At 37.1% G+C, this 14,763-nt stretch overlaps 1 protein-coding gene across 1 annotated transcript in view; it reads left to right on the forward strand.

Moving 5' to 3' along the window:
- Positions 1-14,763, forward strand: part of UNC13B (unc-13 homolog B) — a 269,311-nt gene that overhangs the window by 18,970 nt on the left and 235,578 nt on the right. The window contains exon 2 of the mRNA XM_044678148.1: positions 9,519-9,618. Within this exon, the coding sequence (XP_044534083.1) occupies positions 9,519-9,618 (100 nt within the window). The remainder of the gene's footprint in view (positions 1-9,518; positions 9,619-14,763) is intronic.

Below are 14,763 nucleotides of genomic sequence, written 5' to 3' on the forward strand. Positions count from 1 at the left end.
TGGTTTTCGGCCATAATCTTCTTGTTTTCGGCCATAATCTTCTGGTATTCCTTTTCAATCTGGTCATTTCTTGTGTTCAATTTGCTTATCAGTTCATTTGGTTTCTGAGCCTCGCTTTCCAGTTGCAAGATTCTACCTTTTAAGCTGTTATTTTCTTGCCAGATCTCTTCCATTTTCCTCAAAATCTCAGATTTGAACTCTTCCATAGGTTGTGAGGAGTTTTCCTTATTTGGGGAGGGTCTGGATGGTTGTTTGTTCTCCTCCTCTGTTTGCTCGGTTGTCTGGATTTTCTCTGTGTAGAAGCTGTCGAGTGTTAAAGACTTCTTTTTTTTGTTATTATTCTTTCTCTTCTGAATTTCCTGTAACTGGTTAGCCATCATTAGCCCAGCAGCTTCTCAGGTTTATCCTCGCTCTCAGTGTCTGTCTGAGATCTATTGGCTCCTGAGGACTGAGATCTCGTTTTTTTCCAAGGTCAAGCCCCCTGGTGGATTCCCTTGCTTGAACCTCTGCAGGAGGTTTCTTTACAAGTCTCAGGGCGCTACTTCCACAGTCGTATACCCGTCTGCACTGGTTCCCCACTTAGGCTTTAGTTCCTGGTTGTGTTTACCTCCACCCACGCCTGCCTCTGCTCAGCCGGCGCTCCGCTCCCAGCGTCCGCTCCCGCGCGCGCTCAGATTTCGCGTGCGTTCTTGACTTAATGGGGTCCTAAGTCTTGCTGCTCTCAGGAACAGGTCCCGGAGCTGCTGATGACTCGATGGGTGCCCCAAACTTGCTCTATTTCTTTTTAGCTGGGTTCAGAGCTATAGGAGAGTGTGGAGGGGGTGGGGGTGGGGCGGTTGCTCAGCTTGCGCTTGAGTGAGAGCCCTTTTTAGCTTGGAAATGTCTCGATTCCACGTACCTTCCACGCTGTGTCCTGTTGTGGGGTTCCTCCGTTCGTCTGGACTTGTTTTTATGTCCCCTTGAGGAGTTTTGTGTGTTTCGGTCAGGAGAGGTTTAGAGCTGCTTCTTACTCTGCCGCCATCTTAACCCGGAAGCCTTTTGTGGCTTTTTTTTTCAATTATATGAGATAATTTCCTCCATTCTACCTCTCCTTCTTTTCCCAGTGTATCCCTCTTTTTCACCCCTTCATTTTTTTTATGAGATCATTCCAGCATAATTGACTCATACTCATACCTTCTGTCAGTGTAAACTTCTTATTGCCCTAATAATGATAAAGATCTTAGGAGTTACATTATCATCCTTCCCAAAAGCAATGCAAACAGTTTAACTTTATTTAGTTCCATATGGTTGCCCTTTCATTTTTACCTTTTTATGTTCCTCTTGAGTCCTATGTTTGAATGTTGAGTTTTCTATTCAGCTCTGATCTTTCCATCAGGAGTGCTTTGAAGTCTTCTACTTCATTAAATATCAACTCCTTTCCCTCCAAGAATTATACTCAGTTTTGCTGGGTAGGTGATCTTGAGTGTAATCCTAGCTCTTTTCTCACCCGGAATATCATATTCTAAGCCTTCTGCTCATTTACTGTGGAAGCTGCTAAATTTTGTGTATCCTGATTACTCCTCAACATTTGAATTGTTTTTTTTCTGGATGCTTGATTTTCTTTTTTGTCTGGGAGCTCTGGAATTTGTCTATAATATTCTTGGGAGTTTTCTTTTTGGAATCTCTTAAAGGAGATGAATGGTGGATTCTTTCAGTGTCTATTTTGCTACCTAGATATATGATACTAGGGCAGTTTTCCTTCATAATTTCTCAAGATATGATATCTAGACTCTTGTTTTAATCATGACTTTCACATAGTTCAATAATTCTTAAGTGATCTTTCCTTGATCTAGTTTCCATGTCAGTTGTTTTTCCGATAAGTATTTCACATTTTCTTATATTTTTTCATTCTTTTGACTTTGATTATTTTTGAATGTCTCATGGAAGTAGTAGTTTCCATTTATTTAATTCTAATTTTAAAGGAATTTTTCTTTAGTGAACTTTTGTGCGTCTTTTACCATTAAGTCAATTCTGTTTTGTAAGGTGTTATTTTTTATTTTTTCTATCTCTTACCAAATTGTTAATTCATTTTTTATAATTTTCTTGTATCACTCATTTATTTTCCTCTACCACTCTTAGCTCTTTCTTTAATTCTTCCAGGAATTCTTTTTGGGCTTGGGTTCAGATAGCAATTTTCTTTGAGGCTTTGGTTAGAGATGTTTTCACATTGTTGTCTTCTCCTGAATTTATGCCTTGGTCTTCCTTGCCACCTATTATGATTAAAAATTATGATGGCCGAGATCAAAAGGAAGAATAGTATTTTAATAAAAGCCATGCTGATAGAGATAAACTGACCACGTGCCTGTAAGAAAAACCTATTCCAACCTCACCTCAGCCATTTACCTTCCTCTCCCCTCCAGCTCAGGTAACTAAAGAGGAAGTCCCAAGTCACTACCCCCTACTTCAAACACTCCCTCACCTTTAATACGTCATCCAAAACAGGAAACCCATGAAACCCGTTGGGACCACGGGAAATGTAGTTTTAAGGACCCCCACAGGTCCACAGAAGTTTGTCAAACACTATATTGAGGTTCAATCCTTCCAAATAGAACCCCAGGTGATTTTAACTAACATACACCATAGTATCATTTTGTGGGTTTATTGTTTGCTCATTTTTCCAAACCTATTTCTTGACTTTGAACTTTATCTTAAAATTGGGCTCTATTCATTTAGGGGTGGTGAAGCACTAAACTTCTGGATTTTTTGTGCTCCTGTTTTCAGAGCTAGTTCTGGGGGTCTGTAAGTTTTTGTTGCTTCCAAGGTGAAATGAAGAAGATGGATATGAGGAAGATATGAGCATACGAGGAAGAGATATAGTCATAGCTTTCCTGGTCTGTGTTGTGGTTTTTACCCAGGAAGGTCCCATGCTCATTTTTAGTCATAAATTTAGCACTTCTCTTGGCTCTATTACTGTGATCAGGTCCTGTGTATTCTTGTAAGTGTAAGAATTAATGCTCTAATTTGCCTTGGAACTGGGACCAGGGTACCTGCTCTCTTTTGATCAATCACAAGCACCCCTTTCCACCTTAGAACTATGACCCAGAGCTCCTTATAGACAAGATAGTTGTCCATCAGTGTCAGCTGCATCCAGTGCCAGCAAAGGATCCCCTATAATCTCTTTCTGATCAGTTGTCCAACTCTCTTACTATCTCTGGGCCAAGAATTCCTGAAGCTGCTCCTACCACTGTTATAGCTTCTTTCAAGGCTATAACAAGTATGTTCTGGGCCAGCTCCCACCCTGGTTTCCCAGATTTCTGTTGCTGAACTTCATAAGTTATGGACAAGAAAGATATGCCACTTTGACTTTTTGTTGGCTCTGCCATTCCAGAATTTGTTTTGAAACATTATTTTAAAGTCATTTGGAATGGAATATTGGAAGAGTTCAGCTTGGTTGCTGCCTATACTCTGCCACCACTAAAAAGTAATATTTTTAGTAAGAGCAAAAAAAATTTATATAATTAATAAATAAAATATTTTAAATTTATTTCACCTTTATCTCCTTTTTAATGTCTATTTTTACATATGTTTTATGATATATTAAATGAAATCATTGTAAAACACTTCACATATTATCTAGCACATAGTAGGTATTTTTTTAACCCTTACCTTCTGTCTTAGAATCAATATTAAGTATCAGTTCCAAGACAGAAGAGTAGAAAGGGTTGGGTAATTGGGTTTAAGTGACTTGCCCAGGATCACATAGCTAGGAAGTGTCAGAGGCCAGATTTGAGTCTAGGATCTCCTGCCTCTAGTCCTAAACCAACTAGCAGCCCCATAGTAGACATTTAATAAATGCTTATTCCCTTTCCCACATTAATCCAGTAATGTGTACCTTGATTTTATTAATAAACAAAAAATTCAATAGCAGTGCACTGTCAGAATGGTTTATAGAACATTAGTCTAGGGCACTGAGAGTTTCAACATGGTCACATAGCTAGCATGTGTTAGGGTGCTGGCCTGGTCTAAGCCAACCTGACTATCAGTAATTTTAAAATTGATTTGAAATCTGTTTCCTTGTAGGTTATAGCCACTCATTCTACTTCTCACCTCCAAAGCAACAGAAAGTGGAAAAATGTGTTTCTAAATTTAAATGTACCTTATGTTTCAAAAATAATAATAAAGATTTCTAGTTAAGATGTAGTAATGGAAAGAACCATAGACTTGGAGTTAAGAAGAAATAAGTTCAAATCCTGTCTCAGACACATTAATGACACTATGACCCTAGACAGGCCATTTAACCTTTCTCATCCTTAGTTTCCTCACCTATACAATGGGAATAATAATCTCAACAATCTCCCAGAATTGTTATGAGGATCAAGTGAAGACAGACTATTGCAAATGCTAGTTGCTGCTCTTGTTGTTATGTCTCCTGGGAATTTGGCCTTATCCTGTGGCTTTTAGGGATAGAAGAGAAAGAAGCACATGAAAGACATTACATTGACAGGTTAAGCAATCAGTAAATTTTATGAAATGTCTACTGTGTGTCAGGCTCTGTGCTTAGCCCTGAGGATACAAAAAGAAGCAAAAGATAGTCCTTGTCCTCAAGGAACTACCACACCTTACAGTTGGAAAGAAGATGTACAATACTTTTGACTTATTTGTTTTTCTCTACCAAGGAGAAGGTATGGAAGGCCTCCTCCATAGCATCCTGACAGAGGGCATGACTTTGCAGCCAAGAGTCTATGGATAGCATTGAAGGTTCTAAGAATAGTTAGAAAAATCATGTTGAGGCTGTAGACCCAAAACTATGGTCTAACACCCTGTCCCCACCACATGGTCCTGTCCTCAGATCTACCTCCTTGTTTAGGCCCTGGAGGACTCTCAGTGGAAGCTGAAGTCTGGTGTAGGACTTCCTGTTCACTTTAAATTCTGGTGGTTTTGGATTGACTACTGAAATGGGGGAATGAATTAAACTCTCTCAGATAACCACCATCTATCCTGATGTACCTGGGAGTAGAAACCCATAACTGAGGAAGTGAGCCTACAGAAACTTGTCATCTAGCTGCCTCAGCTCTAAATTGGGAAGTTTTTCTTTGTGGTCTTGGGTCTACCATAACCCACTATCCCATTTCACTTCTACTATCTTCCTACCACTGTCATACCATTCAGGACAATTGTCTGGCTTACTTCAGATTTCCCCATAGAGTTTGCCCTTTATAAATAAAGTAACATTTGTTTGGTTGTGCAGAATTCTTAACTATTTTGTTTATTCTGTATATTTCATTTAAACATAATCATTTTGGTGGACCTATGATGGTTACAGTTCTCTAAATCACAGAATGGGTGTGGAGGAAGTGGCCTTAAGTTATAGGGCTCAGGACAGAAACCCCACTTGACTGGGTTTAAGGTTGGTACTGCCTTCATGAAATAGTTGTTCCAGGTAGAAACTCAGCAATCAAAGGATTTTAAAGATAAAGCTGTTTGCTGCTGTAAAGATTGTAAAAGCCTAGAGAGTCAGGAGCAGAGTTGGGAGAGAAGTACCTCAAAGGCTTGTGTTCTTTTTCCTGTTCCCTTATTAGATTTGGACAAGCTATTTTTAACCTCTATAAGTCTTGGTTTCTGCCTTCACAAAATGGGAACAATAATGCTTTCCCTTGCTTCACAGGGTTGTTGTAGGAATCAAATAACTCAATTTATGGAAAAGTATTTTACAAATGTAAGCTAGTATCATCATTGTCATCATCATCATCATCATCATCATCATCATCGAGGCAATATCTTATTGATGGGCAGACTTGGACAATTTCAAGTTGGACAAATAGAATATTTGAAATATTAAATGAAACATACGAAAATGCTACTTAAATAGGGGATCATTGCTCTGTACTTTGTGATATAACACCAATTATGGTGTGAACAATGGCAGAATACAACCCATGTATTTTTAGTCTTTTGTAAGCAATCTGAAATAAATCCTTTTGAGCCAAGTCATCTGGAAGAATATAGAGTTAAAGATTATGTTACAAACAAAATAAAAATATTCAGATAGCGGCAGGTGTGAAATTTAAGAAGGTTCTTAAGTGTACACAGTGGATAGAACTGTTTGGGCTGGCCTTCCTACATGGCTAGTAATGTTCTTTTCTTTTATGTTAATCCGTATCATAATGAGGTTGGGGACAAAGCATGGAAGACCTTGAATTCACTAGTACTAGGGAGTACACCTAATAGTTATTTAATGGGCTCATCATATTATGCCAGGTGTTAACTGCATAATTATTTTTCAGAGTATGTAACTTGACTCAGTGTATATAAATACATATAGTAATGAAACAGAGTTCATGAAAAAAAAAAAACAAGAAAGGTATCAAATGTCAAGGTTTTCAGAAAGAAAAAAAGATTCCAGAAACTATAAAACTGGTCAAGTTTACATCAGAAGCAGAATGGGATAGTGGGCCGTGGGCTGATCTTGGAGTTAGGAAGATCCGAGTACATGTCTTGACTCTGATTCCTACTAACTGTGTGAATGTGGATGAATCACTTAGCGTCTTAGTGCTTCAGTCAGCTCTCTAATATTCTAAGTTAGAGATGACCTTTTTGTTCCGTCACAATTCTTGACACATAGTAAATGCTTAGTAATGTTTATTGCCTTGCTTGTTATCTATGAAAACCCATGTCTGGGCTCAAAAACAAACAAAACACCAAACAATTTTACATCAATACCTAGAAAAATTCTAGTATAAACTTTTAAATGAGTGTTTTATGAGCTTCCATAAAGAAGAAAGCAGTGATCACCAGGATCCAGCATGTGCTTGGCCAGAAGGGAAATTAAAACTGTTAGGGAGTCTGTTATTTTTTCTTCTAACTTATTTATTCTCCTTCCAACTCTTCCCTTCAGAGCTTTCATTTCCTTTTTTAAAAAACTCTTGCTTCATATTCTTTTATATATATATATATATATATACATACACACACACACACACACACTTATAGACATATCTATCTATCTATCTATCTATCTATCTATCTATCTATCTATCTATCTATCTTGAAATGGAAAACCCATTTTTCCCTCTGCTNTATCTATCTATCTATCTATCTATCTATCTATCTATCTATCTATCTATCTATCTATCTTGAAATGGAAAACCCATTTTTCCCTCTGCTTGCAGCAGTAAAATGTAGTTGTTCTTTTGGATTTTCTGTAGATGTGTAATAATTTCTTATGCTCATCATTGTTTTCTTTGCTTATTCCTCTTTCCACTTAAGTTTTTGAAATGGAGCATTACATTATAGACAGGTTCTACCTTGTTTTGAATGGTTGGCTCTACTTGGTTATAACCTGGATTCATGTACTGACTTCTGCCTCTCACAGTTAGTTACTTCTAGATTTTTGACATTCAGAATGCAGGCCCTTCAGGGTCTTTGATGGCATCTCAGGGTAGAATATTGGGGACATTAGAGCCCTGGAGTTATCCTGATATGAGTACTATCATGGTTTCTAGTTGCTCCCTGGGACTTGTAAGGTGGATTTCAACAATGCTGGGGCTTTCTCAATGGAGCCCTCTCCTCTTTCTATCTTGGGCACACCTCTAGTTATACTGTCCATCTGCAAGTTTGCTTGCCTGTATTGTCTCTGTCTCTTCTTTCTGGTGAACCCCCTCTTCTATTGCATGTGGGCTTTTGGCCGAGGCTTTTTTTTTTTTGTGCTATTGGGGTAGGAAAAGTCATAAACTAGAGTTTCCAATGGATTACTTGATCATTATCTGGCCAGGTGCGAATTTCAAACTTTTTTTTTCTAGATAAGGTATCTGAGTGCTAAGCTATCTGCTTCTATTTAGGCAGACATGTTGGCTGGAAATGTTCAAGAATTTTTTTGATCAAATGCTTTTGATAGCTTAGATGAACCTTATGTATATGATTCTAAAATATTCAGAGTGTATGCTCTGGTTGGCTTGATTACATTGGCCTAATTTTCCAAAAATGTTTAAGATGACTGAATTGGTAGTTAGTGCAAGAAGCTCAAGATAGCTATTTCCTATCTGAAAAAGTTTTCTGAAGAATAGAAAAACTTATTATGGGGGGGGGGGGCAGCTGGGTAGCTCAGTGGATTGAGAGCCAGGCCTAGAGACGGGAGGTCCTAGGTTCAAATCCGGCCTCAGACACTTCCCAGCTGTGTGACTCTGGGCAAGTCACTTGACCCCCATTGCCTACCCTTACCACGCTTCCACCTATAAGTCAATACACAGAAGTTAAGGGTTTAAAATAAAAAAAAATTAAAAAAAAACTTATTATGGGATATCTTTATAGAGATTAGTAGATTATTGATAGAAAAACTATATAGCCTGAATTTTCCTAGATAGTATAAATTTCAAGTAAAATATATATTTAATGAAGCTTTGGGGAAAAAAAAGTCTTTTTTAAACATGTCCTGTTTTTGTCCTGGAAAACATGTCACTATAATTATAGAGGACTACTCAAAAGTATAATGGGGGGCAGCTAGGCGGCTCAGTGGAAGAGAGCTAGGTCCAGAGATGGGAAGCCCTGGGTTCAAATCCGCACTCAGACACTTCCTTGCTATGTGACCCTGGGCAAGTTACTTCACCCCAATTGCCTAGCCCCTGTCACTTTACTTTCTTGGTACCAATGCACAGTACTGTTTCTATGATGGAAAGTAAGGGTTTTATTTTTCAAAAAAGGTATAATGTGGAATTCTGATGCTTTTTAGTTTAGCCATGACTGAGATGACTAAATTATTTCCTATGCTGTTTGTTGTGCAGCTATTATCACAAATGATTAAAAAAACCCAAAACTTCCATGGCCTTTATGCATCATAATCCAAGGGCTTCTCATTACCATATTATGTTGGAAGAGAAGTCAAGTGTTTTGTGAGTACTGAGGGAATAGATTTACCTTTCTATTGTTTAATTTCAAATATTTATTTATATTTTTAGTTTAATAATTTATTTGCCTTATTTCCCTAACTGTATATATTGTAATATCTATAAAAGCAAAATCAAGGTAATATATTTCTTTTTTATTCCATAGTATCCTGCTTACAGAAGGGGCTATGAATATTTGTTAATTTGGTTATGTTTTCAAGATATTAATCATGTTTACTCTTAAAAATGTATGTTTCCAGGCTCTTTTAAATATTTTTGTTGGGATGTAACTTGGCTTTTCATTGAAAATCCTGCTCAGGTGCCTCATAGTGAGATAATGATGGCTTTTATTTTTGAAGGCTATGCTGGTGGAGCACAGACTATGGAAAGGCTTTAAGTGAAGGTCTAGAAATTTCCTCTATCATATGAGCACCAGGCTAAGTTCAGAGAAGCATATGACCAGAAAGTTGACAATCAAGGGATCCATTTTTTTTTGACCATGGTAATTCATGAGAATGACTACTGGGGAATGGAAGGGCTGGATGATGCACAAATGAAATTCACTTATTTTTTGAAGTATTAATTAAAAGCTTCATGGGGCTTATGTTGTAATAATTAAATTCTGCAATCTTTCTTCAACTTCTTTATCCTTTTCTTTAGAGAAATTTAATACATATGTGACTCTGAAAGTACAAAATGTGAAGAGCACAACCGTTGCTGTTCGAGGGGATCAACCTTGCTGGGAACAAGATTTCATGTTGTAAGTATCTAGTAGCAGTGGCTGCCTCTATATTCCCTAACCTTGTTAGAGTACAGAATTAGAGACTTGGGGCTTGTATTGTATAAGATTTTTTTAGCATTGTTCAAGCATTTTTTCACACTCTTCAAAATTTGTAGTACTATCTTTGACAATTTAGAAGTATAGGAATAAAAAGAAAATGCATTCTTATCTTATAAAAGTATTTCTTATTATGATGGCACATCATAGCATCATGTTAAGCTTTACCAAGTAATAACATCAGCTGATGCTTATATATGCTTTGAGGTGTGCAAAGCTCTTTCCATACATTTTGTTATTTGATCTTCATGAAAAATTTGTGAAGATCATATTTATTATTATAATCAAATTAGCATTTGTTAAGTGCCCACTGTGTACCAGATACTATGCTCTGGGATTACAGATGCAAATCAGAACAAGAAACAATCACTGCCTTCAAAGAATTTACATTGTCAGGAGGAAACAACATGTATGCATATAAGTATGAAATATAGAACTTTCATTATGTAGAAAACATTTGGGTTGATGAAAAGGATAAAAAAAGAATATTTGTGTGTGGAATAGGAATAAAATAACTTAAGAAGAAACATATCCCATTACGTAAAAATGCTCAAGGTGGGACTGGGATTATTTTGTGGACCTAAGGGAAAACTGCTCTTCAGATAATAGTGCTGAAAAAAAAATTCTAAGGTGAAGATGACTACAATGCTCTGTGGCTCATTAGCTCATTTACATATTACTTTTCAGAGTTCTAAAGGAAATAGCTGATAAAATATAAATCAGATAACGAGGGAATGTGGTATGATTACTGTTGAGTTTATATGAGAAGAGAGAGAAGAGAGAAGAAGCTGCTTATAGAAGACAATACAGAAACTGATAGGAGCTAAGCAGCTGGCAAGCCAGCTTTGCGGCTGATCTAGGGAGCTGTTTGATTGGATGAGAGTGCTGGAATCTAACTTGGGGAAGGCAGCATCCTTTGCTATTTGAAGAGCTATCTGGGCTATAGCCTACAGTTTCAGAGAGGGGAAAACTTCTCAGGGATGCTTGTGTTGTTCTGTTACCCTCAGTAGTTTAAGAGAAAAAGAAGAGTAGGAAAGGTGTTGCTTTGCTGGAAATTGTACTTATATAGTTTTTGCCAAAAGAACATAAATCTTTTTCAGTACTATGCCAAGGATGCCTGAGTGCTCTTGCCTGATACTGTTTCATGAGCACTAGAATGGAGGGTGACAGAAGTGGGTTTGTTCTGCAGGAGAGCTCTGAAAATCAGAAGGAAAGTAGAGCAGAGAAATGTTTTTGTTCAATAGCTGGTCTCTGAAATGATCAAGATCATCAAGGCCTGTAGAACAGATTTGTGACTTGTCTTAGGACATGGATTTTCTTTACTCGTGTGCTTCACTACTAGGTCCCCCCTGCTACAGAGATAAATGTTATGATTATTCTTACTTTTACATTTTATTGAGTAAATATTAGGATTATTTTCATTTGCCTTCTTAGCTAGTAAATTTTTTTTTTATTTAAGTTAATAGTGATATTGTGCCTGATTTTATATAAATGAAAAGCATACTAGCCGGGGCTCAGAAGATACTGTGACAAATAGAAGTGTGTGTACCTAATTCTTTCTCACACATACATGGGTTACCCTAATGACTGAGAGTTGAGATATGGCAGCATGGTAATGGCTGTGACTGGCCTCCCTACTCTGGAAAAACTCTCTAGACTGACTAGAATTAGAATACGTTAGAGAAGAGTGAATCATCCTAGAGGGAGAGAGGGGATGAAATGCCAGCACTGTGTCCAAGCTATATAAGTAGGTAAAAAATACATACAAAATAATTTGGGGTCAGAAAGGGACATGAAGGAGGGAACCTGGTGCTTGGTAGGTCATAATAGTTCTCATGTAGGAGGTAGCACTTGAGGTAAGCTTTGATGAAAGTTAAGGACTGCAAGAGGGAGTACATTTTAGACTTGGTGCACTGGGGTGAGGAGACAGCCTATGCAAAGGCACAAAGTAGGGGAGGAGATGTCATTCATGGAGAACAAAGCAATAAGATCAGTTTGGAAGTATGAAGAGCACAGAGGAAAGTGAAGAGCTTTAAACAGCAAGCCAGGGAGTTTGTATTTTCTCCCATAATAAATGTGATAAGGAAGCACTGAAGCTTTTTGAATTGGAGAGTAATATATGCAAGCCCCTGCTTTGTGTGTGGTTGGTTTGGGGAGAGGACAGATGAGTTAAGGAGACCAATAAGGAGACCACTGAAATAGTCCAGGTAAAAAAACAACCCACAAGTTTTTAGTTCTAACTCTATAATTTAATTTGTTAGCTATTCCTCCCAACTTGTGTCACGCAAAAATTTATAATTTGTCATTATCTAAGTCATTGATAAAAATCTGAAATAACACAGAGCCAAGCATCAATCTCTGATGACCTCCACTGTACACTGAACCATTAATGACTACTAATTGGAGTCAGCCATTCAACTAATTCTGAATTTACCTAAATGTCTATATCTTATATTTTGCATGAGAAAGCATGACAGACTTAGTCAAATGTTTTGATAAAATCTAGATGTACTATATTTCCCTAACCAACTAATTACTTACCTAATCTACTGACAATTTAAAAAACGAACTATTCTTATCCTTTGTGATCATTGCCACCTTTTTTAGATCATCTCGAACCATCTCTAGTAATATGTCTAGAATTTTACAGGAATTCTTAACCGTTTTTGTGTGGTAGACTTTTAATAGTCTGGTGAAACACATGGATTTTTTTCTTGGAATAATAATTTTAATTACATAAAAATAACATCTAGGATAACAAAGGAAACCAATACACTTACAAAATAATAATTTCACAGACACTAGGCTAACAGCAATGAATTAGAATATGTTAGAGAAGAGTGAATCATCCTAGAGGGAGAGAGGGGATGTGAAACTTTCCGACAGTTAGAGCCTTCCAAAATTGGAATGGGTTGCTAAGGGAAGTCATTGGTTCTTCATTGGATGTCTTCAAACAAATGATACATAACCGTAAGTCAGACATATTTTTTTAGGGAATTCTTTTTCAGGTATGAATTGGATGGTGTTCAAGTTCTTTCCAGTTCTTAGGTTCTGTGAATCTTTGTTATTTGCCTTTTATTCTCCAGGTAACTGGGAAACACTGAAGTTTTTTTTTTTTTTATTAAGGTAGTAACATGATCAAACTTGTACATTATGAAGATTATATTGGCAATGTATGAAGCATGGTTTAGAAAAGAGAGAGAATTGTAGACAGGGAGATTAGTTAGGAAGCTATTCTGATGTTTCAGTATGCGATCATCTAAATGGCCTAAACTGAAGTGGTGACAATGTGAATCAAAAGAAAGGTAATAGATATGCCTAGGATTGTGGAGATAAAATGGGAATAGATGAGATGTGAGGGAGGGTATAAAGGAAAGAAAAGAGTCAAGGATGATTGAAGTTTTGATGGCACCATTGACAGAAAATGGAAAGTCTAAAGGTAGGACAGATTTGATTTGGAGATGTAGTTTTCAGATTTATAGGTAGTAATTGAAGGTGATAATTGAAGCCATGAGAATGGATGAAATCATTAGGGGAGAGAGTCTAGAAAGAGAAGAAATGGGGCAAAGTCAATATTGAGGGATATCCTGTACTACTGGAGTGAGAGGATGATGAGCCACTCTTTAAAAAAAAATACCTTTATGGCCTCAGACACTTCCAGCTGTGTGACCCTGGGCAAGTCACTTGACTGCCATTGCCTACCCTTACCACTTTCTGCTTTGGAGCCAATACACAGTATTGACTCCAAGATGGAAGGTAAGGGCTAAAAAAAAATTATATATACCAAATGTTAAGAAAAAATACCTTTAAAATTATGAATTTAATAAACAATAGACATAAACATTTCAATAGGCAAAGAAAAATAAAAGGAAGGATTACATGTGAAACCATCAATCTCTATAATGTACGCTTAGATTTTTTGGTAAATTTAAATTTAACATAGTAGTTCCAACATTACCCTGCTTATCCATCTGCTCAAAATTGAGGCAATAAGACAGAGTTGAAAAGGTGCTGGACTTGGAGTTTGAAAGATCTGGGTTAAAATCCTGCCTCAAACATCTACTTATGTGACATAAAAGAAAATCATGTGAAACAAAGGCAGAAAGATAAATTGGTTATAGATTATAGAGGGATTTAAGTGTAAGGCTGGGGAGTTTGTATTTTATTCTAGGGACAGTAGGGAGCCATATAGTTAGACTTGTGCTTTATTTAACAAGAGACAATGTATCCTTAGTGAGTTGAATGGATAACTGGAATCATAGTAAGGAAAACCTTGATCCAAATCCTGACACTTTCCCTCTCTGATGTTCAGTTTCTTCATCAGATTAGATAGCCTTGGAGCCCCTTCCACTTCTAAATCGATAGTGCTATAAAACTATATTGGCAGTCATATATAGGACAGATTAGAGTGGGGAGAAAATGGAAAGTGGGGACCAGTTAGGGTGCTATTATAGTACTTGAGGTAAGAAATGATAAAGACATGAACTTGGATGATGGTGGTGGTGATATCTGTGGAGAGAAGAGGGCAAATGCCAGAGATATAATGGGATTTGAATTCCTGAGTCAGGCAGTATGGTGTAGTGGAAAGAGCATTGTACTTGGGAGTCAGAAGGACCTAGGTTCAATCTTACTTCATATACTTACTAGCTGTGTGCTTCTGAGTAAATTACTTAACCTTTGTGCTTCTGTTTCCTTTTCTGTAAAATAAGAGAATTGGACTCAATGACCTTTGTTCTCCCTTTAAGCTCTAAATCTATGATACTGACTTAGCAATTGAGTGAATGTGGGGTGTGTTGGTGAGGGAAGAATCATGCATGACCCCGAGGTTATGTTCCTTAGTGAGTATCAGAGGATAACACTTTCAGTGAAAAAAAAAGGGGGGGGGGAGAGTTGGGAGGAGAATCTGATGTGAAAGAAGAAATACAATATGTTTTTTCTTTCAACTTATTATAAATAGAATTTCTAATTTGAAATGGTTTAACTTGACTGTAGTAGTAATGAGACTCACTCATCTAGGGGAAGCTGTATTATTTAGGAATATTTGAATATTCATAAAGTGAAATGTTT

This window comes from Gracilinanus agilis, chromosome 1, assembly GCF_016433145.1.
Source record: "Gracilinanus agilis isolate LMUSP501 chromosome 1, AgileGrace, whole genome shotgun sequence".
Taxonomy (NCBI): Eukaryota; Metazoa; Chordata; class Mammalia; order Didelphimorphia; family Didelphidae; genus Gracilinanus; species Gracilinanus agilis.